The sequence below is a fragment of the Stenella coeruleoalba genome (genome assembly GCF_951394435.1).
Source record: "Stenella coeruleoalba genome assembly, chromosome: 7".
NCBI lineage: Eukaryota > Metazoa > Chordata > Mammalia > Artiodactyla > Delphinidae > Stenella > Stenella coeruleoalba.
This window is the reverse complement of record NC_137153.1, coordinates 13672242-13699441: the sequence shown is the minus strand read 5'-3', so window position 1 is coordinate 13699441 and position 27200 is coordinate 13672242. Positions and strand designations below refer to the sequence as shown.

At 38.6% G+C, this 27200-nt stretch overlaps 2 protein-coding genes across 5 annotated transcripts in view; one reads left to right on the top strand and one right to left on the bottom strand.

Moving 5' to 3' along the window:
• GALNTL6 (polypeptide N-acetylgalactosaminyltransferase like 6) overlaps positions 1-27200 on the bottom strand; it is a gene marked incomplete at its 3' end in the record, with an annotated part of 1147279 nt that overhangs the window by 88049 nt on the left and 1032030 nt on the right. The window contains exon 7 of the mRNA XM_079925494.1: positions 19746-19863. Within this exon, the coding sequence (XP_079781620.1) occupies positions 19746-19863 (118 nt within the window). The remainder of the gene's footprint in view (positions 1-19745; positions 19864-27200) is intronic.
• LOC307188427 (uncharacterized protein) overlaps positions 1-27200 on the top strand; it is a 262819-nt gene that overhangs the window by 56437 nt on the left and 179182 nt on the right. For all 4 annotated transcript variants that reach the window (XR_013828931.1, XR_013828932.1, XR_013828934.1 and 1 more), the window contains one exon: positions 19448-19616. The gene's annotated coding sequence lies outside the window, so the exon portion shown is untranslated. The remainder of the gene's footprint in view (positions 1-19447; positions 19617-27200) is intronic.

Sequence of the window (27200 nt, the reverse complement as noted above, 5' to 3'; positions counted from 1 at the left end):
CCATAAACACACCAACTCAATTGTCTCTACTTTCAGAGGTGTTTTTTTTTTAACATCTTTTTTGGAGTATAATTGCTTTACAATGGTGTGTTAGTTTCTGCTGTATAACAAAGTGAGTCAGCTATACGTATACATATATCCCCATATCTTCTCCCTCTTGCGTCTCCCTCCCTCCCACCCTCTCTATCCCACCCCTCTAGGTGGTCACAAAGCACCGAGCTGATCTCCCTGTGCTATGCGGCTGCTTCCCACTAGCTACCTATTTTACATTTGGTGGTGTATATATGTCAATGCTACACTCTCACTTCATCCCAGCTTCCCCTTCCCCCTTCCTGTGTCCTCAAGTCCATTCTCTACGTCTGTGTCTTTATTCCTATCCTGCCCCTAGGTTCTTTAGAACCTTTTTTTCCCTTTAGATTCCATATATATGTGTTAGCATATGGTATTTGTTTTTCTCTTTCAGACTTACTTCACTCTGTATGACTGACTCTAGGTCCCTCCACCTCACTACAAATAACTCAATTTCATTTCTTTTTATGGCTGAGTAATATTCCATTGTATATCTGTGCCACATCTTCTTTATCCATTTATCTGTCGATGGACACCTAGGTTGCTTCCATGTCCTGGCTATTGTAAATAGAGCTGCAATGAACACTGTGGTACATGACTCTTTTTGAATTATGGTTTTCTCAGGGTATATGTCCAGTAGTGGGATTGCTGGGTCATATGGCAGTTCTATTTTTAGTTTTTTAAGGAACCTCCAAACTGTTCTCCATACTGGCTGTATCAATTTACATTCCCACCAACAGTGCAGAGGTTTCTCCACACCCTCTCCAGCATTTACTGTTTGTAGACTTTTTGATGGTGGCCATTCAGACTGGTGTGAGGTGATACCTCATTGTAGTTGTGATTTGCATTTCTCTGATGATTAGTGGTGTTGAGCATCCTTTCATGTGTTTGTTGGCAGTCTGTATATCTTCTTTGGAGAAATGTCTATTTAGGTCTTCTGCCTATTTTTGGATTGGGTTGTTTGTTTTTTGATACTGAGCTGCATGAGCTGCTTGTATATTTTGGAGATCAATCCTTTGTCAGTTGCTTCATTTGCAAATATTTTCTCCCATTCTGAGGGCTGTCTTTTGGTCTTGTTTATGGTTTCCTTTGCTGTGCAAAAGCTTTTAAGTTTCATTAGGTCCCATTTGTTTACTTTTGGTTTTATTTCCATTTCTCTTGGAGGTGGGTCACAAAGGATCTTGCTGTGATTTATGTCATAGAGTGTTCTGCCTATGTTTTCCTCTAAGAGTTTGATAGTGTCTGGCCTTAGATTTAGGTCTTTAATCCATTTTGAGTTTATCTTTGTGTGTGGTGTTAGGAAGTGTTCTAATTTCATTCTTTTACATGTAGCTGTCCAGTTTTCCCAGCACCATTTACTGAAGAGGCTGTCTTTTCTCCATTGTATATTCTTGCCTCCTTTATCAAAGATAAGTAGAGTTGTTTTGTTTATTTATACCATGGATATCACCACATACGTCTTTATTTTTTTCAGTCTTCAATAGCAGTGTCCGTCTCAGTAGAGGGATGCATATCCTGACACACTAGGGAGGTACGTTTGGGTAACAGAGTGGGTACATGCTTTCTTCAGGAAAGCACCACTGTTGTGGCATTTCTCAAATCCTGTATTTGTTCCGAAAGACGTGGTTTATATTTTTAAAAGACATTTCCTGGTAGCGTGATGTGATGATATTCTTTAAAAATACTATGGCATTGTCATACTTAAGCATCTAACTCTTGGAGAAACATTTTAGATTTACAAACAACATGCCTTCTTTTGACAACATAAATATTTTAAAGCAGTGTTAGTTTACCGTGAATGAGCACAGTGTGTTTTTTTCATCATGTAGCTCAAATTGAATGAATAATTGAATGCTTGCCTTCTTTTTTAATCACTTTTCAATACCAGCCACAAACTGGAGTTTCGGCACAGAGAATGTTAAATTGAATGGCATCGTACAGTTACAGCAGTCATATGGAATATGAATGAGTTTCAGTAAGAAATCGGTTGTCAGGAGGTTAGTAAGGGAACATTATCAAGTATAAGATGAAGCATAATATACTACATGGACATGGTGACCTAAATTTAAGAAAAAAGAAATGTATTAGTGCATTCAGTTCCAAAGCCTGCTCTCCCTCTAATCTTCCCTCGCCCTCTTCTGCCCCTCCCTCCCTCTGCTGTAGCAGTTCTGGCCTCTTTTCTGTTCCTCTGACATGCCAGACACCCTTCCGTCTTAGGGCGTTTGTGCCGGCTGGTCCCTCTGTCTGGAATTCTCTCCCCAGACTCCCCATGGCTAGCTCGTCATCTCTTTCAAGTCTTAGCTCCAAAGCCTCTGGCCCCAAACACCCTCTCACCACACACTGTCAGCCCTCCTCACCCCACTCTGCTTCTGTTCTCCAGCACTTAACACCTTCTCACTCACTTATTCATTATGTTAATTTCTTTAATTTTTTTAAACGTTTCATTTTATTGATATATTGGAGTATAGTTGATTAACAATGTTGTGTTAATTTCAGTTGTATGACAAAGTGATTCATTATGTTTCTTATTTATCGGCCTCTCTCCCTAACAATGGCAAGTATCTTTGTGTGTTTTATTGAGAGATGGATCTTAAGCACCTAGGACAGTGCCTGACACACAGTTGGTGCCCTGTAAGTATTTGTTGAATAAATGAATGAACTACCCGTTTATTGATATAAAGTAAGGTTAATTCCAAACAATTCAGTAATTTAATGATAATCTTCCATTTAGCTGCCAATAAAAGCTATGCTCTCTAGTATATTCAAATACAATTTCAAGGGAATAAGCTATCTTGAGCTTATTTTCGTTTGTAACTGGTTTAGTATAAAGAAGTGATTGATGATAAAAGTACAGAGCATATATAAATAAGAAATTAAATTTCTGGGGCTGGAAAATAACTTTCTAAGTGTGTGGTGTGACTTGGATGGGTTATGTTTGAAAAACTTCTCAAGACTAGACAATCAACCCCTTTGTACCATCTATCTAGAAATTAAAATATTAGTTGTTAACCTAAAAAGCTTTAGTGTGTAGATATTGCAAAGGGCCGTGTCTGTCATTAAACTCGTTTTCTAGGCTGGATGTAATAAAAACTGTACTTTTCGACCTGACTCGATCTAAAAAAGGTAACAATGGAAAGGCACATGCACACCATTGCTTTGCTTTATTCTTAGAAACCTGGGTTTTGAGGTTATTCTTAGAGATTAGGAGAAAAAAAGAACAGCTTATTTTGACCTTGCCCGACTCTCCTTTTCTATTTGTTGATCGGAACATAATAAAAGCAGAAACGGGAGAATGTATCTGCAGTCTTTACTGAGGATATGTTGGTTTCTAGTCTCAAGGGGGAAGCTTTTGTTTCTGAGCCATCTGCTTAAGATTATTTCAAAGTAAGAGATGCTCTGTTACGTCAGTATAAACAAATCGTGCCCAAGCTATCTTGCATTTAATGAGCTTCAAGAGGTCTGGGTGGGGCTGGCAGGGTTTCAGAGGGTATGTTGTTCAGAAGATCCTGTTTTTAAGACGTGACGTTTATATTTGCAGTAACACTACGCTCCTAAAAGCAGTGATTGGGGTGGGACATAAAAACAGATATATCGCTTTTTGGTTTATCTGAAACATTAATTCTTGGGGAGGAAAGAATGGATTGGAACATCTTCTGAGTGCTTCTCTAGGTAAAAATACTATGGTTTGAGGACACAATCCCTCATGTCCCTTAACTCATTATTCTATAGCTTAGAAGATACAGTAGAAGCAAAGTGTTCACTTTTTACTATTATTTCTGTGCGCCTCCAGATTTTAAGTCTATTGCTTAAATTTTCTGACTTCACCATCTGCTAAAAAGAAATGAAGGTTCTTAAAAAACTCTTTAAAATTGGCTTTCTGTAGGGGAACAACTTCTTTCCTTTAGAGAAATACCCAAACATGTGCTTCTCCTTCACCCCTGAGTCAGGCTGTCAGTCATCCTACCTTCCGAGTGGCAGGGTGGAACCGGACTCAGGTCACGCTAACTGAAATCCTTCCTTGGGATTTCGTGAAATTGGAATTACCTCTCTGGTGGCGAAGCAGAGAATGAAAGCCTGAGAGCTTCTAGTGGCCATCCCTGAGGGGTGGAAGGAGTATTCTTCAGAAAGCGGCAGAGGCCAGGTGCTCAGGGAAGGGGTCCTGGCAGCCTCCCAGAGGCTCACTCATTTCTTTGACTTTTTCACAGTGTGTTTACTTGAGTGTCCTGTCCAGTTTCCCCTTTCCTCTAAGTTAGTCAGAATTGGGTTTCTGTCTTCTAGTAAACCAAAGAGTCCACATTAAGAAAGCTCTCTCTTGTTGGATTTAGAGATTATCATACTAAATGAAGTACGTCAGACAAATATCATATGATATCATTCATATATGGAATCTAATTTAAAAAGATGCTATAAATGAACTTATTGGGTTGGCCAAAAAGTTCGTTCGGGTCTTCTGTACGATGTTATGGAAAAACCCGAACGAACTTTTTGGCCAAACCAATATTTACAAAACAGAAACAAGACTCCCAGATTTTGAAAACAAACTTATGATTACCAAAGGGGAAACATGCGGGGTGGAGAGAGATAAATACACACTATTATATATAAAATAGATAATCAACAAGGACCTACTGTATAACACAGAGAGCTCTACTCAGTACTCTGTAATAACCTATATGGGAAAAGAATCTGAAAAAGAGTGAATATATGTACATGTATAACTGAATCACTTTGCTGTACACCTGAAACCAGCACAACATTGTAAATCAACTATACTCCAATCAAACTAAAAAAAAAAAAGGTCTCTGAACAGCCAGGGTTTGAGTGTCTGGGGGTGTGAAGCACATCATTCAAAAGCTACTCAGATGGAGACCGTTGCGTCGGAAACTTTGGGAAAGCAAACGGTCTTCTAAGCTTCAGTTGATAAGTGTTGAAATTTGAGGGGAAACATTCAAAATGAAGAAATGTCATCAGAATAAAAAATGTGAGCACTCTTAAAGGTTCATAATGGCATTTACGTGATATTTTTTTATCTTGAGAAGCTGACATGCTTTCACGATTCAGGACAGAGCAAAGAACACTTGGCAGTAGGTCTTGAACTGGGCAGGTTTCTACCTTTTCCTGAGTCTCACTTTCATCTTCTGTAAAGTTGGGCTAACGTGTCTGCTTCAGGAGATGGTTGTAAGGACTCGATTGAATAATCACAGAGCACCCTTGGCACATAATAGGTGCTCAAGAACAGTGGTCATGTGTTAATATTACCCGAGGGGACCAGCTTTATTCTTCTGGTATGTGTGGGCTCCAGGGGATGCGTGTCATGTATCCACGTGTTGACCTGTGTGGGGGGGGGTCAGGCTTATGGCGACATGCAAGTCTGAATGTGTGGCGACGAGGTAGGGATTGTATTCTCAACTGTCCTCTCACAGGTTGAAGAGAGGGAGGGAGTTGTGGGGTCAGCTTACAGGGTCCTGGTGTGTTGTAGGTTGCTGACCTTGATGTAAAGTGTAAAAATCAAATCCTTATACCTCTAAAGTCGATGCGTGCGTATACCCCCATGCTCTGTGTAGTACTGTCATTGGGATTTGGGTGACAGGCTTGAGAACTGTATGGAGCTTTTTAGGTAACTTTCGAAACATATATCTCTTGAGCTTTTGCGGGGGTGTAAACTGACTTGCATTAGAGTCATTAGATTGTATTTCCTTTTTCTTGTTAGGGAAAATGGCAACCAGAAAAATACAAAAATTCTTAAAAATTTCAACGTTAGAAAAAGATTTCAATAGGAAGTTAAATTGACCTGAACACAGATACCGAATGCTGTGTAAATTGTTATATCCCGCTCTCTTTACAGCTATCTATAAAAGCTAAAATAAAGTTAAACAGGGAATTAGGAAAATGCCGTCAGACATAAAGGAAGTAACAACTGGAAGGAATTTAGACTTGCCAGGCTTCTATCCAATGGACATAAAATTTAACTTGAAAATGCTCTGTTTCACCTGAGGTACCTTTTGTTGGATAATTGAAATGAATCTCAGACTGGCTTGTGAGACATTTAGCAGCTCTTTCTGTTTATCTTTGAGTTTCTGAATGAGTTTAGAGTCATTTTAATATTTTCTTTGGAAGATCAATTCTGGGCATGTTGAACTAGAATGGTTATTTTTATATCACCTAGGCTAAATATTGTAGGGGAAGAAACCCCATAGGAACAACTCCAGATATTTTCTTGTGTATGTGAAGGTATACGGTGCGCCATAAAAAGGCTTGTGTCACATTTTAGACACAAAATGCAACTACGCTTCGAGGTATTTGCAGGCTCAGAAGTAAGGAGAGGTTTTTTGTTTTTAATATAGCTCTCTCATAAAAGCAGTGAGAAGGTATATAAAGTATTTTAGAATCATTCTTGGCATAAAAAGGATTTCTAATGAGTACATTTGATAAGACTGAATTTATTTCTACCAAAACCATTTGTACAAAGCATCGTCACTAGAGTTTATATAGAGGTGGCTTAAGTGGGAAAGAGTATGCTTCCAAAATGAGATTGAGTTGTACCCTTCTAAGGAGACAAGGAAACTATTTCAGGAGTATAAATTAAACACCCTAGGAGGTTTCTGTATTTTCAGACAACTGCAGAGAAAGTGGAAAATGCTTATTAATTAGAACTGTAGGTACTCTGCCAATGTGCTGGAGGCTTGTCTTGGGAACCAAGAGTATGGAAATTAACAACGGTGAGGGCAGGGGGACCGAGGGACCGGCTTGGGGTCAGGGCCCCGGGGAACAACCCCCTTTCTTTGGGACACTAGTGTGTCATTGTTTTGTAGTTTCTCCTGCCAATCTGTGGGTCCTGTAACACATGGAACATTTGCTCTGGTGATGGCTGGATCAGACACACTCAAGGCTGGAGGAGTAGGAGGTTGAGGACCAGTAGACACTGGAGCCCATTCCCCACCTTCTAGTTTGGGTACAGATGCAAATAGTTTAAAAACATGATGCCAGATCTAGCCGTCTCTTCTCTGAGGCTCCTACTTTGTAATATTGGCTGGCTGGACTCCTTTTAGCACTTAGCACCATCTGAAATTTTCTTGTTTATTTATTCACTTATTTATTTATGATCTGTCTCTCCTCAGACTAAATTCCACAAGACAGAGAACTTGTCGTTTCTGTTGACAATTATATTCTCAGTGTCTGGCAGACAGTAGGCTCTCAATTAATATCTCCTGGATATGTGAATACATCTGTGACAATTGTCTGCATGTGAAATTAATATTGTCATTTTATCATATAAGTGCTTACATTTGTATTATGTGACATGTTATAGATATAAATTATTAAATATATATAACAAAATTTATCTTCTCTCCATATTTATTTTTGCATATATATTTGTACCTTGTCTTTTTTGTCACTTAATAATGATAGGTTTGGATATTATTCCATATTAGTAAAAATACACCTGTTGCATTCTTTTTAAAGGCCATACTGTAGTTCATAGTGATTAATTTAATTAGTCCCCTAGGATGGATATTAATCTTTTTTCATTTTTCATCAATGAAAACAATATTGAGATAAATATCTGTGTACCTGTGTCTTTTCACACGTGGGATTCATCTTTATTTTTTTTCCCTAGATAAGTAGTTGTTCCACACTATTTACTGAGGAATCCACTCTCTTCCTCTTGATTTGAAATGTTTTTCTTATGCTAAATTCCCATATTATCTGGGTCTATTTAAATTCTGTGCCATAGGTATCTCTGTCTAATTTCTGTATTTGATTACTTAAGTTAGCCCCCTATCATTTTTTCCCCAGAAATTTTCTTGTTATTCTATTTGTTTTCCCTTATGAACTAGAAGCAGTTTATCTAGCTGTCCCTGGTTAACCTCCCCCATCCAAAAAATCTTCATGTTATCATTTTTACTGGGATGGCATTAAATACAGGAGTATGCTTAGGGAGAACTATCTTCATTATGAATTTTCATTTATTCATTTATTTTGTGTGTCCCTCAGTAGCATTGTAACATGTCTTCATGGAGGTCTAGGACATTAAAGTTTATTCCAAGTTGGTTTTTCCTTACTGTCGTAAAGGGTGTCTTCCTTTGGGTGGTTGTTTTCATACATAAAGGCTACTGTTTTCTGTATATTTACACACACACACATTTTACTCAAGCAACTTACTGAATTTCTTATTTATAGTAGTTTTTCAGTTGGTTCAACTTGAATTGTTCAGGTAGATATATGGTAATATTATTTGCAATTAATGCAAAATTTCTGTCCTTTCCAATTTTTATATCTCTTATATTATCTTGTCTAATTGAATTGCATACTATCATCAGGATAATCCTAAATGATATTAAATAAATTAATGGGAAAATTCCTAGAGCTGCACTTATTTTGGTGGATTAGGCTTTGAATAGTTATTCTGTTGTGTAATCTTTAATTATTATTTTTAATGCTAGTATTTACAAGTAAAATATGTCTGTACTTTTCTATTTATTTGTGCTATCTTGGTCAGATTTTGTTATCAATATTACGCCAGTTATCTCATCAACTGGAAAGATTTCTTTCTTTTCTGTTATTAGAGAACAGTTTTTGATAAACGTTGTAGCCCTAAGTGTTCCTTAAAGGTTTGGAAGAAACTAATGAGGTTTGGTGCTTTATTTTTCAGAGGGGATAGCTTTTTGACAATTTTCTTTATTTCTTCTATCGTCATTGGGCAGCATGATGGGCAGAATTCTGAGATGGCCCCCAAATTCCCACCCCGTGGTACACAAGTCCTTGTATTATCTCTGCCTTTTGAGTGTAGGAAGGTGTGTGATTGTGATGGATTTCACATCTGTGATTTAGGTGAAGGTGACCTTATGACAAAGGTGAAGGGGTTTTGCTGATATAATTATGGTCCCAATTTAGTTGACTTTGAATTAATAAGAAGGGACGTTATCCTGGGAGGGTCCGGCCTAACCAGTGAGTCCAAAAAGGGGACTCTGCCCTTCCTGAAGACAGAGGTGTAGGGATGTGAAGTCTGAGGAGATTCTCGCCTTGAAGAAGAAAGCTGCCTTGTTGCGAGAGGGCCGGGGAGGGGAACACAGGGCAAGGGCCCGAGCTGGGCTTCTGGTTACTGAAAGTCATGTCCAGACAACAGCCAGCAAGACAGTAGTGGCTCGGTCCCCGAACCACAGAGAGATGGGTTCTGCCTACAACCTGAGGGGGCTTGGAATCAGATCCTTCCCTGGCTGAGCCTCCAGGTAAGGATGGAGCTGGCCGAAAATTTGATTTCAGCCTTGTGAGATCTTAGCAGAGGCCCTGCAGAAAGATGCTGGATTGCAATCCAGAGGCTGTGGGAGAATTCTGGGTGGTTTTAAGCCACTAAATTTGTGGTAATTTGTTATGTAGTAGTAGAAAACCAATATAGTTGGTTCAGATTTTTTCTTTTTGGAGGTCAGTTTTGTCATTTATATTTTGTTAAAAATCATCCATTTTCCCTATAATCTTAACTGCATTTGCATAAAATTGAGCAATCTCTTATGATCATTTAAATTTTGAAAATTCCTTTTTTTCCCCATTTTTATACATTTTATTTTCTTGAAGTATAGTCAATTTGCAATGTTGTGTTAGTTTTAGGTTTATAGCACAGTGATTGTTATATATATATATATCTACTCTTTTTCAGATTCTTTTCCCTTATAGGTTATTGCAAAATATTGAATGTAGTTCCCTGTGCTATACAGTAGGTCCTTGTTTTTTAATCTATTTTATGTAGATTATTTTATGTGTATCTGTTAATCCCAAACTCCTAATTTATCTCTCCCTCACTTTCCCCTTTGGTAACCATACATTTGTTTTCTGTGTCTGTGGTTCTATTTCTGTTTTGTAAATAAGTTCATTTGTTTTTTTTTGTTTTTTTAGATTCCACGTATAAGTGATATCATATGATATTTCCCTTTCACTGTCTGACTGACTTCACTTAGTATGATAATCTCTAGGTCCATTCAAGTTGCTACAGAAGACATTATTTCATTCTTTTTTATGGCTGAGTAGCATTCCATTGTGTGTGTGTGTGTGTGTGTGTGTGTGTGTGTGTGTGTGTGTGTGTGTGTACATATATATAAACACCACATCTTCTTTATCCATTCATCTGTTGATGGACATTTAGATTGCTTCCGAGTTTGTGTATTCTTCTAATAAATGTCAATTAACTGTTTTCTAATTAATTTATCTGTCTCCATACCTAGCTATATCTCTTATTAATGATTTATCTTTGGCTCTAAAGAACTAGCTCTTGCACTACTAGTTTTAGGTTTTCTGAATCATTAAGTTTTCAAATGCATATTAATATTTCCTTAGCTTTATTTTATTTTTTATTTGCGAACTGGATATGGATGTTTAGTTTATTTTTATTCTTTTTTATGTTGATGTAAGAATTTAAGAGTCTGCCTTTTCTTCTGAGCACTGCTTCAGCTGTATCTCTTAGGTTTTGAAATATGTTATTTTAATTTAACTTTTTCCCTTAGGAATACTATGAGCTCCTTTATCCTCCATGTCATTCCACTCTACTACTTTTTAACTTTGCTCATTTTAATTTCACTTTGTTCCTTTTTCTCAATCTTATCTGTGTGTCCCTATATATTTTCAGAATATTCCTTCTCTTTTGTGTTGCTTTCAATGTGACCTTCATTTTGGTTTTCGTCTTCTTTTTCATTATATCCTGACTGCTGCTGTTTATTTTCTATCTTCTTCTCTTGTCTGTTAACATTTTTCCTAATCTCAGAAAGTTCAGCATTTCATACTGTTTTACAGAGTCAATGACTTCATTAACCTTTTAAAAGAACTTATAAAAAGGTATAGCAGCATGATTTTGGTGACCATTCCTGAGCCTTTCTTCCTTTTCTTTTGTAATTTTTTTTTTTTTTTTTTTTTTGTGGTACGCAGACCTCTCACTGTTGTGGCCTCTTCCGTTGCGGAGCATAGGCTCCGGACGCGCAGGCTCAGCAGCCATGGCTCACGGGCCCAGCCGCTCTGCGGTGTGTGGGATCTTCCCGGACCGGGGCACGAACCCGTGTCCCCTGCATCGGCAGGCGGACTCTCAACCACTGCGCCACCAGGGAAGCCCTTTCTTGTAATATTTTAATATGCTATTTCCTTTAAAAAGTTATTATTTATCTTTGAGTAGGGTGCGTTCTTCTTACCAAGTACGGTAGGCATTCACCTTATGACACACAATTTAGTGCGTGAGTGAATTCTTTTGGCCTTTATTTGTCTGCATCCAACAGGAATTGGCTGCTGTAGGGCTGCTTGTGAGCTTGAGTATCTTTCCTCCATCCTGCCTCATTAATAGCCTGCTTCCTGAAAATGTGGCGGGTCTGTATAAACCTCCTCAGACCTGTCCCCAGCCTTCCATGGATGCTTCTCTCTGGTGCCAGACTCAATCCAGAGAAGCTCTGGCCACCAGCAGTCACATCTGTTGCTACTGTTTCAAAAAAGTGATTGTTGATTTTTTTCCCTTAGGAGGTGCCAATTACTTTGGGGAAGTAAGATCTGCTGACTTCAAACGAGATTTGTAGCTGGGGTCATTCTGTCTTCCCGTGCCCCTGTTTTACCACCACTGTATTGATCTTACTGCATATGATAACGTTCCTTAGACACTGTGGTTGGGGGTAAGATATCTGAGAATTTTGTCAAGGGTAAAGTTAGGCTTTTCTTGTTTCTGCTTCATATTCTCCTTTTCTGTTTTGAGTGATCTCTAAGAACAGACCTTTCTTTTCCAGTTTAAAAGTGTAAATTATAATTGTATAACATTCAATTGTTGAACTATAAATACACATGAAATTTTTTTGATAGCTTCATACTGTGTAGGGAAACTTTAAATTTAGCTAATTTAGTGGGTGTATTTTGATTTTCTAAGTACAAATAAATGAAATCCATGTTTGTTCTTGAGAAGCTCTGTAATGAGGTTAAGCTCTAGACTATACAGTTTCCTGAGCTATAACAATTGTAAATTGATGGCTGTTATCTTGTTTGATTGAATAAAGAGCTGAGTGTTCGGTACTCAACAATTAGTCTCTATCATGTATATGCAATCCTTATTGAATAACCATTGCATTTTGAAGACAGTAAAAAGTTAAATTTTACATTAAATAATAACAAGAGTTGTCAGCCCTCATATTTAATAAAAATTCCCGTTGGGAAGAGCCTACATTTCTTTTTTTTTTTTTTTTGCGGTACGCAGGCCTCTCACTGTTGTGGCCTCTCCCATTGCGGAGTAACAGGCTCCGGACGTGCAGGCTCAGCGGCCATGGCTCACAGGCCCAGCCGCTCTGCGGCATGTGGGATCTTCCCAGACCGGGGGACGAACCCGTGTCCCCTGCATTAGCAGGTGGACTCTTCAACCACTGCGCCACCAGCGAAGCCCCCCTTTATTTCTTTTTAAAAGTGGTTTCAGAGAATGACAGTAGCCACTTGTGCATCAGGGCATAAAGTCTTCTACTTTTTCCGGCTAAGAGAAATTAGCCTAATGGTTTTGCGGGCGAACCCCAATTCTGCTCCTTGCTTTGGTATTAACTAGGTAATGGCCTGCCTTTGCAATTATGAAATCGAAATTATATTTTACCTTGCGTTAGTGTTGAATGGAATAACAAATTTAATTCTGTGACCTTTAGATGCTAAGTCATTACTTTCCCTTGTTAAAGGACCAAATAATAGTTATTACCACCACAGGAGGACTAGAATGGCCAGGACTTTGGGACACAGGGAGCTCCATGTAAAGATTTTGAAAGTCATAAAGGGGTACAAAATAAACGGATGCTGTCTAGTAAAATCTCAGGTATGTTTTAGTCTCTTTGAGCTGAAATGTTTATTTGTATGTGGCAGGATTAAAACTTAAGTATTCCCTTTGTTCACTGTGTTTTCCATCTTCTATTTTTCCTTGGGGAGCATTTTCTTCCCTACCCCCAGCCACGTAGACGCCAAGATTCAAGGAAACCCCAGAGGCTTCTTGTAGGACTGATTTTTTTTTTTTCAGTTGAGAGAGACTACACGAGATTGGGCTTGAGGGAAGGGAACAGAAGTGACCACTAGCAAACAGGAGTGGGAACTGGTCCGTAGGACCAGCGCACAAGAGTGGAAGAGACAGGAGAAAGGTCACCAAGGCTGCCCCCCTGCCCTGACTCATCCCTATAAGACCCTGGCCACTCAGCAACCTGGGTACCTGTAAGTCCCCTGGACAGAGGGCAGGAGACTGGGGCACCTGGGCAGGGATGAGGCCCAGAGGGGAGAGCCTCGCCCCAGACCTGAGCCCAATAAGCCGGGTGATTTGCCTCTGTGCAAAGTCAGCAATGCAGCTACCTGTGCTACATGAGCTTTTCCTGTCACTTATGAGACTGAGAGTTTTCGACAGCAAGGTCTGAATCTCTATTCAATTTACTGTGTGAAACATCCCTGTCTAGTCTCTCTGTAAACGTATTGAATGGCATTTATATTATGGTGGATCTATGCCGAATACAGGCTACATCGAACACACCTAGAACTCCTGGCTCACAATTGTTAAGTTACGTGTGTATCTCAAAGGCAGTGCATTTCTTCCCAAAGGGGATTGTGCTAGTTTTTAAAAATTGTAATTATGTAATTTAATGAAATATCACTTGAATTGGTGAAATACTGTTATGAAAAGAATTGTTGTTCGTGTCAAAACTAAGTTGAGGAGTTTGAAAGATGGAGTTGTTTACAAATTGCTGTCAAATTAGATGTGAGCAAAGTAACACTAAAGGATTGGGTAAACCCATAAAAAACTGGAAGGATTCTATGACTGCGTGAACATAGCTTCCAAGTGTCTTTAGGTTCTCATTCCAATTTAGAGGAGCCCAAGCTGGGACTCATGATGGATACAATGTGGATGTGGTCCATGCATCTCTAGTTTATCCCAATCCGAGGACCCAAAGGCAGAAGGGACAGCTTTGGCCTCTCTTGCATTAGAAGATTGGTGAAGAAATGTCCATTTGTGTGTTATACTTAAGAGGAGATTCTTAACGTAGGTTTTCTTGTGCTTTTCTGCTTTCATTGATGTTTATGTTTAATGGGTGAAATATTCATCTCAATTGTACTTGATCCAAAGAAGGCTTCTGTTGGGCTTCCTTTGCATTTTTCTGCGGAGTCTAGCTTGCACAGTACACGGACTCATGGTGAAGGTTCCTGATTAATATTTTAGAGGGAATGACTAAAATCTTCAGGAAAAATTTCATCAGAGTCTGTTTAGTTAAAATCTCTGCAATAAATAGGGACAGTGATGGATGTTTGTGTTTCCCTCTTTTCTGGGAAGGAAAGGAAAACACTACTTAAGTTGGTTTGGCAGTGTAGCTGGAGATGGTTAGCTGAGGCAGATGGTTGAGAGAAAGTTCCCTGGTTTATGATTCATATGCTAATCTGATTTGTGATTTGTGGGGTCCTTAGGAGTCACTGTGAACTTTTAGGAGGGGAAAATAAAGCGACTCAGGGAATAAATGAATAAAAAAATGGAGATCAGTTGAAAGAGGAGAGGGAGGGAGGCTGGTAAACTATTACTGTGAATATGGAAATAAAATATGTTCCAAACAATAGTGAGAAATTGGGATGAATTCTACTGGAGAGAATCTTTCTCACATTTATCTTGGAACCTCAAGAACTTAGCCCAGAGTTGGCACATTGTAATCGATAAATAAATGCCGGTTGAATGAGTTAGTGACTGGTAAGGGCTGAAAGACTGTGAGAGGTAAGTTAAAATTTCCTTACATGTCTGAACCGTAAGCTTAACACATGGGAAGGATGAGAGCACGTAACAAAGGTGGTTGCGTGGGGTGTTTCAATCCATTACGAGTGATTTCAGATAGGCCGTGGGGCTTCCAGACTTATTAGACTCGCTCTAGGACATATGGTGCTCAGATTCACGTCACCTGGAGTGCTGAAGGTTTCTGCACAGCTGAGGCTGGAGGTCACAAGCTCTCCCCAGACAAAAGATGGCCCAAGAAATATTGGACCAAGGTGGGACCGTGTTGTTATGCTCCTGGGCGTGGAAAAGGACAAACCAAATTTAATGCTCTTCTATGCAGATTTAAGTTTTATGTCTCATGCCAGAGGATTTTTGTGGAATAGAGTCCCTGGGCTTCATTCTAAATCATGTGGGTGACTAATTCGTGTTTATTGTTCACTTTTATTTTCTGGGAAGAGTTTTCTTCTGAAAATGCTAACATTTGGACTTTGATCTTTGGGGAATGGGTAAAAATGCACTGTGGGGCTTCCCTGGTGGCGCAGTGGTTGAGTCCGCCTGCTGATGCAGGGGACACGGGTTCGTGCCCCGGTCCGGGAAGATCCCACATGCGGAGCAGCTGGGCCCATGAGCCATGGCCGCTGAGCCTATGCTCCGCAACGGGAGAGGCCACAACAGTGAGAGGCCTGCACATCGCAAAACAAAAACAAAAACAAAAAAACAACACACACACACAAAAAAAACACACTCTGGGCAATCAGAGATCCATAACGGTGTTAACACTGTTTCAGTAACTTAAGTGGCACACACCGTTTAAAGGAGGGTTGTCTCTCTCATGTAACACTCCGTAGTCTGTCTTGGTTTCCTCTTTGTTTCCAGATGCAGCTCCAAATTGAGTACCTGGAACACTGCCTGGTGTAAATTAGATGCTCAGTAAAACTTGTTGAGTGACTGAGTGAATGGTGCTTTCTCCTTCCTGGCAGCTGGCTAACCTAGCAACGTTTGAGAGGCAGCTGGATAATTCTGGGCCACGTGAGAATTCAGATTCATATTAAAAGCGATTGAAGACTGGACTCGGTGCAGAGAGATCATTTCCCTAGAGAGCCCTTTTCCTTGATGGACTCCTGAAAATTACGCTGTGTTGGTTTCTGTGTGATGGCATGAAATCTACTCACCTAGTCAGATGTTAGAAAAAGGAAGGAAAGATATTTACAGAGACAGGCAATTGAGGAGCCCTCTTAGCCAAATCCCGTCTGACCAAAAGCTCAGCCCTTGATATAAAGCAGAGTTTTCTGGAAATATTTTCATTCAGCCATGGAATCTTGTCATAAACATCAGTGAAATGATTCTTTGGTTGAAATGCAAACAGCAAGCAAAGATGCCTGATAACAACCACAGACAGAAATCTTTTGAATTAGAGCTTCTAAGTTTCAGACTTGAAACAATTTCTATATTATGGTGTGAAATAGACTAGTAAATTCTCAGTTATCCGTACGTACTCTCAAACATGAAGGGCTGACCAGTATATATCTGACCGTGCTTTACAGTGTAAAATTAATCGCAATTTATGGACTGTGTCCCAAAATGCAGACATTCCATCTTTCTTTGACTTTTTAATACCTTTGAACACAGCTATTTGTGGACAGTTCTTTCAATTTCTCTCGTATGGAGAAAATTCTTCATCTTCCATGCAAATTCTACCTAATCCTGCTTGAGGGTGTCCCCCTCATGTTACAAATCCTAATAGGGAGGGACAGGAACCCCAAGGTCAGCACACAATAGCGGGAAGAACGGAGAGATGTGTCTGAAATGGGACCCTGTAAGATATAGCTGTTGCCAAAGGATCTGTCATTTCAATCAAACAACCTGGGGCAATTTAGTCCTGAACCTCTAGCTCTGTTGCCATGGTTTCTAGACAAAGACGACAGGGCTGCATTCCAATTATATCCTTCAGAATGACAGATAACTGAGAAAGAGAAAATGGGGTAATAAAATCTTAGGTCATCCCGAAGAGAAGCAATAGATACAAGTGACAGAGAAATGAGAGGTTCAAGTTTATATTGGTCTTAGAAAATACCTTTGTGATTTAGAATGCAAATGTCCATTCTGCAAACGCTCCAGCCTTCCCACAGTACTTTTATCCACACCCAGTTTATTATTCTAAGCCAGGTATCTCCTGCTTACTACAGATTTTCTTTTTCTGTTTTTTCTTATTAAACAATTTTTAAGAAAAATTGAAGTATAGTTGATTTACGGTGTTTTAGGTGATTCAGTTTTATATATATATGTATTTTCAGATTCTTTTCTAATATAGGTTATTGTAAGAAATTGAATATAGTTCCCTGTGCTATACAGTAGGTCCTTGTTGTTTATCTATCTTATATATAGTAGTGTGTATATGTTAATCCCAAATTCCGAATTTATCCCCCCTTACCCGTTCGGTAGTTTGTTTTCTATGTCTGTGAGTCTATTTCTGTTTCATAAATAAGTTCATTTGTGTCATATTTTAGATTCCACATATAAGTGATATCCTATGGTGTTTGCCTTTCTCTTTCTGACTGACTTCACTTAGTATGATGATCTCTGCGTTCATCCATGTTGCTGCAAATAGCATCATTTCATTCTTTTTTATGGCTGAGTAATATTCCATTATATATATGTACACATCTTCTTTATCCATTCATCTACTGATAGACATTTAGGTTATCTCCATGTCTTCGCTATTGTAAATAGTGCTGCTATGAATATAGGTGTCCGTTTATCTTTTCAAATTATAGTTTTGTTTGGATATATGCCCAGGAGGGGGATTGCTGGGTCATATGGAAACTCTATTTTTAGTTTTTTAAGGAACCTCCATACTGTTCTCCATAGGGGCTGCATCAATTTACATTCCCACCAACAGTGCAAGAGGATTCCCTTTTCTCCACACCCTCTCCAGCATTTATTATTTGTAGAATGCAGATATTCTTAATAGCATTTTAAAGTTAAAGAATTCGTGAATGAAGAGAATCTAACAAAAAAAAAATCTTGAACCATGAGAAGTAAAAAGCATTCTTTAACTTCTGATGATATTGCAAATAGAGCGATGCCTATTTTCCTTATTGCTGGAGTCAAATGCAATATTCTGTTTTTGCAGTGGAAGGTATTACTGTAAACTTGCACCCAACTTTGGCCCATATCTGATAATCAGTAGTATTTTGCCAGGGTCAGTACAAAGTTTGCTGCTATGCTCTTAGGGTATAATGAGGATACTCACCTCTGTTCAGTGAGAGGAACCATTAGGTAGAGATCAAAAGGTTAACCGTGAACTCTGGAATGGTGTTGGTAGGTATGCCTTGAGTGAACAGACAATTTTAAGTTTCTATATTCTCTGCAGTTAAGTAGAGGTGGAGAATTTTAATCCCTAAGTGACACTGGGTAGTTTATTTAATCTTTAAAACTTAAAAAATTTAATCTAAAAATTTTAAAACTTTAAGTCTCAGTTTCTTCATCTATAAAATGGAATAATACCCACTTCTCTGAGTTGTGATTTTAAATTATATAAAGCACTTGCCCTAGCATCTGTACATCACATACCATTAAATAAATGGAGTAAATGTATGTATACAAAGTTTAAGAAAAAAGTAACGTAGATGTGAAATTAGGTGTGTTTCAGTGATGGTAAAAAAGAAAAGCACTAATTTAATAAATAGTATTTCAAGGCTTATTGCCAGCAGTGAGATGGAAAATTCTAGATGTCCTGAAGCCTGCAATCGTGTCTCCTGAGTTTCTCTTTGGAATATTTATTTTATGACACTTTGGGGACAACATACTGTTTCTGCTAACACATAGAATGTAGTTGTTACAGTTAAATAAAAACCAGTTTTGTCAATTTCTTTTATGCATAAATTCAATAAGTTTAGCTGGATTATTAAGTTTGACTTTTACTATATTCAGGATGCACTTTATTTTCTTACCAAGAATTGATTTGATTTTATAATAGAGGTAATTTAGGAAAGCTGATTTATTTAGTGAGATTTCTGTATGATAAATCTTGCAAGAATCACTATATCTTCGATATGAATAATGACAATGATAAAGGAAAAAAAATCCTTTTGCACAGTTTATTTTGCTTTGGTTATCTGGTCTTCACGTGCTGTGGTAAAATTTTTTTCATTTACAAACCTTGAAATTTGATATTCTATCATATACTTGCATATATCCTATATGTATATATATAATATATGAATGTATATATATGTAATAAAGTATAATTTTTGTGAGTACTTATGGTCAAAACAAGTGGAAACCTGGGCAACTTCAGATAAAAATAAAAAACTCACTTGTTTTGGAATTATATAAAGAATAGCTTTAATTTGTCATTCATATTGTATTTATTTAATTTTTGTTTTATACTGGAGCATAGTTGATTAACAATGTTGTGTTAGTTTCAGGTGTACAGTAAAGTGATTCAGTTATACATATACAGGTATCTATTCTTTTTCAAATTCTTTTCCCATTTAGATTATTACAGAATTTAAAAGTACTCTTCTGTTATTGAAATTGTGGAATAGTGGTTACAAGCAAAAGGTGGAGTATTATTTCGAGAACAAACACAATGGGCAAATGCTCCAGTAATTCCATTTCTTTCACCTTCATGCCTCTGTCTGTCTGTTCTAGGTGCCTGAGAAGGAATGCAGTACCAGCGGGGTGGCAGAAGTGCTGGCACACCACAGTTGCCCCCTGCAAGTGGGATTTTGAATTCTTTCTCATCTGTGTTTCTTTTATGGCATGACTACGTCTCACAGAAACATCAGAAGGAAGTAGCTTCTCTCATCCAAAAGCTGAGGTGGGAAAATGACATGTCTATTTTCATTGTTAATTTGCAACATAGGAGGTCACAAAACGAAATGACGCCATTCTATTAGAATGGTCAAAATGATGCCAACCTAGTGTGAGAAGGGTGCTGAGGGCTTACCTTGAAAGAGATTTCATATTGCTCTCCTCCCCAGATTTCCAAACCTGGGTCATAGCCCCCCAACTCCCAAAACCATTTGCGATCCACAGCAAAGAGACCTCCAGCCATAACGGGAGACCTGTGAAAGGAATAAAATAATCTTTAAACAGCTATGAACATCAGGGAACATGGCATTTTGCTTGGGGGAAAAAAAAAAGCAAACTTTAAGTCTCAGTGTTCACTGCAGGGGGCTTTTCAGTTCGGGTTTTCTGTGAGTGGACATGAGTTCACACTAGGTCTCTGATCGCTCCTGGAACCCCCTTGAGCTTTGAACTTCACAGTTCAGGCTCTAAAGCCACTAGTGCCCCATGGAGCCACACAATGGCTCCATGTTTGTCATCAGAGAGAAGTACATGATGACCAGTGTCTGATATATTGGGAAAATCCATCAGTTCTATGGCTTTTCCTCAAAGAGATCTTATGCTATCAGACAGATGAAAGTATAGAAAACATGGTTGTAGACCATATCTTTGATTTAATCTCTCAGTATGTATTCAGCAAACACCTACTATTTCCAGGTCATGTCCATTTTACAGACTACGAGATTGTCAGAATAAAATAACCAACCAGCTATTAACGTGCCAAAGTTGGAATTTAAACTGGGTCTTTTCGCTTTAATTATGTACTTTTTAAGTCTACCTTCTAGTAAATATTCTTTTTGATCAAATACTGATTTTTAGACTTTCTGCTGTCGCTAGGATATATTGCAGTCATGTTGCTATGTAATGCTATAATTTATAATCATTGGACCCTGCCTTAAATTTTTTTGCAGTTCAAAGGCAGCTTTTGTGTTATTATTATTATTACTTTGGCCGCACGGCATGCAGGGATCTTACTTCTCCGAACCTGTTCCCCCTGCAGTGGAAGGGCAGAGTCTTAACCATTGGACCACCAGGGAAGTCCACTCTTGTGATTTTGAATGTTCACTATGTGTTGGGCTCTCGGCTGACAGCCTTGTCCAGTTGCCTTGATTAATCCTCACAGCAGCCCTGGGTATATCCTCCCTGTGTGCTATTGGGAGAAACAGGCAGAAAAAGGTAGGGCCCAGCGCCCAAGGGTGGCACCAGGATGCGGTGGTGCTGCGGCTGGACCAGGTCCCCTGATTTCAAAGCCTTTGAATTCTTTACTGCAACACCGTTTCTGTTTCAATGTTTAGGAGGTGAAGAGAGACAACTACAGAAATATGGACATAAAACAGTTAGAGAACACCTGATGCAGACCAAGCAAATCTGTAAAAACACACTCGGTCAAGAGAGTTTTTGTGAGAGTTTTTTTGATTCCACAGGGCTTGGGCATAAGCAATCAGAAATAGGCAATCCTATTCGATCTGAACCACAAATAGAAAGATCTTAAGTCCTACCAATATATTCTCATTTGATTGTGTAAAGCATGAGACCAGAGTGCAACCAAACTTCCACTGTGCAGAATGAATCTCCCAACTAGAATTATCGTAGATATAGAACTAGTATAAATATCCGGCAAGAGAAAGTTCTAGATGGATTTTTTTAATTGTAAATAATTTGTTGGGAACACAATATCTTGTTTTCTTTTTTTTTTTTTAACATCTTCATTGGAGTATAATTGCTTTACAATGGTATGTTAGTTTCAGCTTCACAACAAAATGAATCAGTTATATATATACATATATTCCCATATCTCTTCCCGCTTGCGTCTCCCTCCCTCCCACCCTCCCTATCCCACCCCTCCAGGCGGTCACAAAGCACCGAGCTGATCTCCCTGTGCTATGCAGCTGCTTCCCACTAGCTATCTACCTTACGTTTGGTAGTGTATATATGTCCATGCCTCTTTATCGCTTTGTCACCGTTTACCCTTCCCGCTCCCCATAGCCTCAAGTCCATTCTCTTGTAAGTCTGTGTCTTTATTCCTGTTTCACCCCTAGGTTTTTCATGTCATTTTTTTTTTTTTAAATTCCATATATATGTGTTAGCATACGGTATTTGTCTCTCTCTTTCTGACTTACTTCACTCTGTATGACAGACTCTAGGTCTATCCACCTCATTACAAATAGCTCAATTTCGTCTCTTTTTATGGCTGAGTAATATTCCATTGTATATATGTGCCACATCTTCTTTATCCATTCATCCGATGATGGACACTTAGGTTGTTTCCATCTCTGGGCTATTGTAAATAGAGCTGCAATGAACATTTTGGTACATGACTCTTTTTGAATTATGGTTTTGTCAGGGTATATGCCCAGTAGTGGGATTGCTGGGTCATATGGTAGTTCTATTTGTAGCTTTTTAAGGAACCTCCATACTGTTCTCCACAGTGGCTGTATCAGTTTACATTCCCACCAACAGTGTAAGAGGGTTCCCTTTTCTCCACACCCTCTCCAGCATTTATTGTTTGTAGATTTTTTGATGATGGCCATTCTGACTGGTGTGAGATGATACCTCATTGTAGTTTTGATTTGCATTTCTCTAATGATTAATGATGTTGAGCATTCTTTCATGTGTTTGTTGGCACTCTGTATATCTTCTTTGGAGAAATGTCTATTTAGGTCTTCTGCCCATTTTTGGATTGGGTTGTTTTTTTTTTGTTATTAAGCTGCATGAGCTGCTTATAAATTTTGGAGATTAATCCTTTGTCGGTTGCTTCATTTGCAAATATTTTCTCCCATTCTGAGGGTCGTCTTTTGGTCTTCTTTATGGTTTCCTTTGCTGCGCAAAAGCTTTGAAGTTTCATTAGGTCCCATTTGTTTACTTTTGTTTTTATTTCCATTTCTCTAGGAGGTGGGTCAAAAAGGATTTTGCTGTGATTTATGTTATAGAGTGTTCTGCCTATGTTTTCCTCTAAGAGTTTGATAGTTTCTGGCCTTACATTTAGGTCTTTAATCCATTTTGAGCTTATTTTTGTGTATGGTGTTAGGGAGTGATCTAATCTCATACTTTTACATGTAGCTGTCCAGTTTTCCCAGCACCACTTATTGAATAGGCTGTCCTTTCTCCACTGTACATTTCTGCCTCCTGTGTCAAAGATAAGGTGACCATATGTGCGTGGGTTTATCTCTGGGCTTTCTATCCTGTTCCATTGATCTATCTTTCTGTTTTTGTGCCAGTACCATACCGTCTTGATAACTGTAGCTTTGTAGTATAGTCTGAAGTCAGGGAGCCTGATTCCTCCAGTTCCTTCTTTCGTTCTCAAGATTGCTTTGGCTATTCGGGGTCTTTTGTGTTTCCATACAAATTGCAAAATTTTTTGTTCTAGTTCTGTGAAAAATGCCAGTGGTAGTTTGATAGGGATTGCATTGAATCTATAGATTGCTTTGGGTAGTAGAGTCATTTTCACAATGTTGATTCTTCCAATCCAAGAACATGGTATGTCTCTCCATCTATTTGTATCATCTTTAATTTCTTTCATCAGTGTCTTATAATTTTCTGCATACAGATCTTTAGTCTCCTTAGGTAGGTTTATTCCTAGATATTTTATTCTTTTTGTTGCAATGGTAAATGGGAGTGTTTTCTTGATTTCACTTTCAGATTTTTCATCATTAGTATATAGGAATGCCAGAGATTTCTGTGCATTAATTTTGTATCCTGCCACTTTACCAAATTCATTGATTAGCTCTAGTAGTTTTCTGGTAGCATCTTTAGGGTTCTCTATGTATAGGATCATGTCATCTGCAAACAGTGACAGCTTTACTTCTTCTTTTCCGATTTGGATTCCTTTTATTTCCTTTTCTTCTCTGATTGCTGTGGCTAAAACTTCCAAAACTATGTTGAATAAGAGTGGTGAGAGTGGGCAACCTTGTCTTGTTCCTGATCTTAGTGGAAATGCTTTCAATTTTTCACCATTGAGGATGATGTTTGCTGTGGGCTTGTCATATATGGCCTTTATTATGTTGAGGAAAGTTCCCTCTATGCCTACTTTCTGCAGGGTTTTTATCATAAATGGGTGTTGAATTTTGTCAAAAGCTTTCTCTGCATCTATTGAGATGATCATATGGTTTTTCTCCTTCAGTTTGTTAATATGGTTTATCACATTGATAGATTTGCGTATATTGAAGAATCCTTGCATTCCTGGAATAAACCCCACTTGATCATGGTGTATGATCCTTTTAATGTGCTGTTGGATTCTGTTTGCTAGTATTTTGTTGAGGATTTTTGCATCTATGTTCATCAGTGATATTGGCCTGTAGTTTTCTTTCTTTGTGACATCCTTGTCTGGTTTTGGTATCAAGGTGATGGTGGCCTCGTAGAAGGAGTTTGGGAGTGTTCCTCCCTCTGCTATATTTTGGAAGAGTTTGAGAAGGATAGGTGTTAGCTCTTCTCTAAATGTTTGATAGAATTCGCCTGTGAAGCCATCTGGTCCTGGGCTTTTCTTTGTTGGAAGATTTTTAATCACAGTTTCAATTTCAGTGCTTGTGATTGGTCTGTTCATATTTTCTATTTCTTCCTGATTCAGTCTTGGCAGGTTGTGCATTTCTAAGAATTTGTCCATTTCTTCCAGATTGTCCATTTTATTGGCATAGAGTTGCTTGTAGTAATCTCTCATGATCTCTTTTATTTCTGCAGTGTCAGTTGTTACCTCTCCTTTTTCATTTCTAATTCTATTGATTTGAGTCTTCTCCCTTTTTTTCTTGATGAGTCTGGCTAGTGGTTTATCTATTTTGTTTATCTTCTCAAAGAACCAGCTTTTAGTTTTATTGATCTTTGCTATTGTTTTCTTCATTTCTTTTTCATTTATTTCTGATCTGAGTTTTATGATTTCTTTCCTTCTGCTAGCTTTGGGGTTTTTTTGTTCTTCTTTCTCTAATTGCTTGAGGTGCAAGGTTAGGTTGTTTATTCGAGATGTTTCCTGCTTCTTAAGGTGGGCTTGTATTGCTATAAACTTCCCCCTTAGAACTGCTTTTGCTGCATCCCACAGGTTTTGGGTCGTTGTGTCTCCATTGTCATTTGTTTCTAGGTATTTTTTGATTTCCTCTTTGATTTCTTCAGTGATCACTTCATTATTAAGTAGTGTATTGTTTAGCCTCCATGTGTTTGTATTTTTTACAGATCTTTTCCTGTAATTGATATCTAGTCTCATGGCGTTGTGGTCAGAAAAGATACTTGATACAATTTCAATTTTCTTAAATTTACCAAGGCTTGATTTGTGACCCAAGATATGATCTATCCTGGAGAATGTTCCATGAGCACTTGAGAAAAATGTGTATTCTGTTGTTTTTGGATGGAATGTCCTATAAATATCAATTAACTCCATCTTGTTTAATGTATCATTTAAAGCTTGTGTTTCCTTATTTATTTTCATTTTGGATGATCTGTCCATTGCTGAAAGTGGGGTGTTAAAGTCCCCTACTATGAATGTGTTACTGTCGATTTCCCCTTTTATGGTTGTCAGTATTTGCCTTATGTATTGAGGTGCACCTATGTTGGGTGCATAAATATTTACAATTGTTATATCTTCGTCTTGGATCGATCCCTTGATCATTATGTAGTGTCCTTCTTTGTCTCTTCTAATAGTCTTTGTTTTAAAGTCTATTTTGTCTGATATGAGAATTGCTACTCCAGCTTTCTTTTGGTTTCCATTTGCATGAAATACCTTTTTCCATCCCCTTACTTTCAGTCTGTATGTGTCTCTAGGTCTGAAGTGGGTCTCTTGTAGACAGCAAATATATGGGTCTTGTTTCTGTATCCATTCAGCCAATCTGTGTCTTTTGGTGGGAGCATTTAGTCCATTTACATTTAAGGTAATTATCGATATGTGTGTTCCTATTCCCATTTTCTTAATTGTTTTGGGTTCGTTATTGTAGGTCCTTTTCTTCTTTTATGTTTCTTGCCTAGAGAAGTTCCTTTAGCAGTTGTTGTAGAGCTGGTTTGGTGGTGCTGAACTCTCTCAGCTTTTGCTTGTCTGTAAAGGTTTTAATTTCTCCATCAAATCTGAATGAGATCCTTGCTGGGTAGAGTAATCTTGGTTGCAGGTTTTTCTCCTTCATCACTTTAAATATGTCCTGCCAGTCCCTTCTGGCTTGCAGAGTTTCTGCCGAAAGATCAGCTGTTAACCTTATGGGGATTTCCTTGTGTGTTATTTGTTGTTTTTCCCTTGCTGCTTTTAATATGTTTTCTTTGTATTTAATTTTTGACAGTTTGATTAATATGTGTCTTGGCATATTTCTCCTTGGATTTATCCTGTATGGGACTCTCTGTGCTTCCTGGACTTGATTAACTATTTCCTTTCCCATATTAGGGAAGTTTTCAACTATAATCTCTTCAAATATTTTCTCAGTCCCTTTCTTTTTCTCTTCTTCTTCTGGACCCCCTATAATTCGAATGTTGGTGCGTTTAATGTTGTCCCAAAGGTCTCTGAGACTGTCCTCAGTTCTTTTCATTCTTTTTTCTTTATTCTGCTCTGCAGTAGTTATTTCCACTATTTTATCTTCCAGGTCACTTATCCGTTCTTCTGCCTCAGTTATTCTGCTATTGATCCTATCTAGAGTACTTTTAATTTCATTTATTGTGTTGTTCATCGTCGCTTGTTTCATCTTTAGTTCTTCTAGGTCCTTGTTAACTGATTCTTGCAATTTGTCCATTCTATTGTGCATTCTATCTCCAAGATTTCGGATCAACCTTACTATCATTATTCTGAATTCTCTTTCAGGTAGACTGCCTATTTCCTCTTCATTTGTTAGGTCTGGTGGGTTTTTATCTTGCTCCTTCATCTGCTGTGTGTTTTTCTGTCTTTTCATTTTGCTTATCTTACTGTGTTTGGGGTCTCCTTTTTTGCAGGCTGAAGGTTTGTAGTTCCTGTTATTTTTTGTGTCTGTCCCCAGTGGCTAAGGTTGGTTCAGTGGGTTGTGTAGGCTTCCTGGTGGAGGGGACTAGTGCCTGTGTTCTGGTGGATGAGGCTGGATCTTGTCTTTCTGGTGGGCAGGTCCACGTCTGGTGGTGTGTTTTGGGGCGTCTGTAGACTTATTATGATTTTGGGCAGCCTCTCTGCTAATGGGTGGGGTTGTGTTCCTGTCTTGCTAGTTGTTTGGCATAGGATGTCCAGCACTGTAGCTTGCTGGTCGTTGAGTGAAGCTGGGTGCTGGCATTGAGATGGAGATCTCTCGGAGATTTTTGCTGTTTGATATTATGTGCAGCTGGGAGGCCTCTTGTGGACCAGTGTCCTGAATTTGGCTCTCCCACCTCAGAGGCACAGCACTGACTCCTGGCTGCAGCACCAAGAGCCTTTCATCCACAGGGCTCCTTAATTTGGGATGATTCGTTGTCTATTCAGGTATTCCACAGATGCAGGGTATATCAAGTTGATTGTGGAGCTTTAATCCGCTGCTTCTGAGGCTGCTGGGAGAGATTTCCCTTTCTCTTCTTTGTTCTCACAGTTCCCAGGGGCTCAGCTTTGGATTTGGCCCCGCCTGTGCGTGTAGGTCGCCGGAGGGCGTCTGTTCTTTGCTCA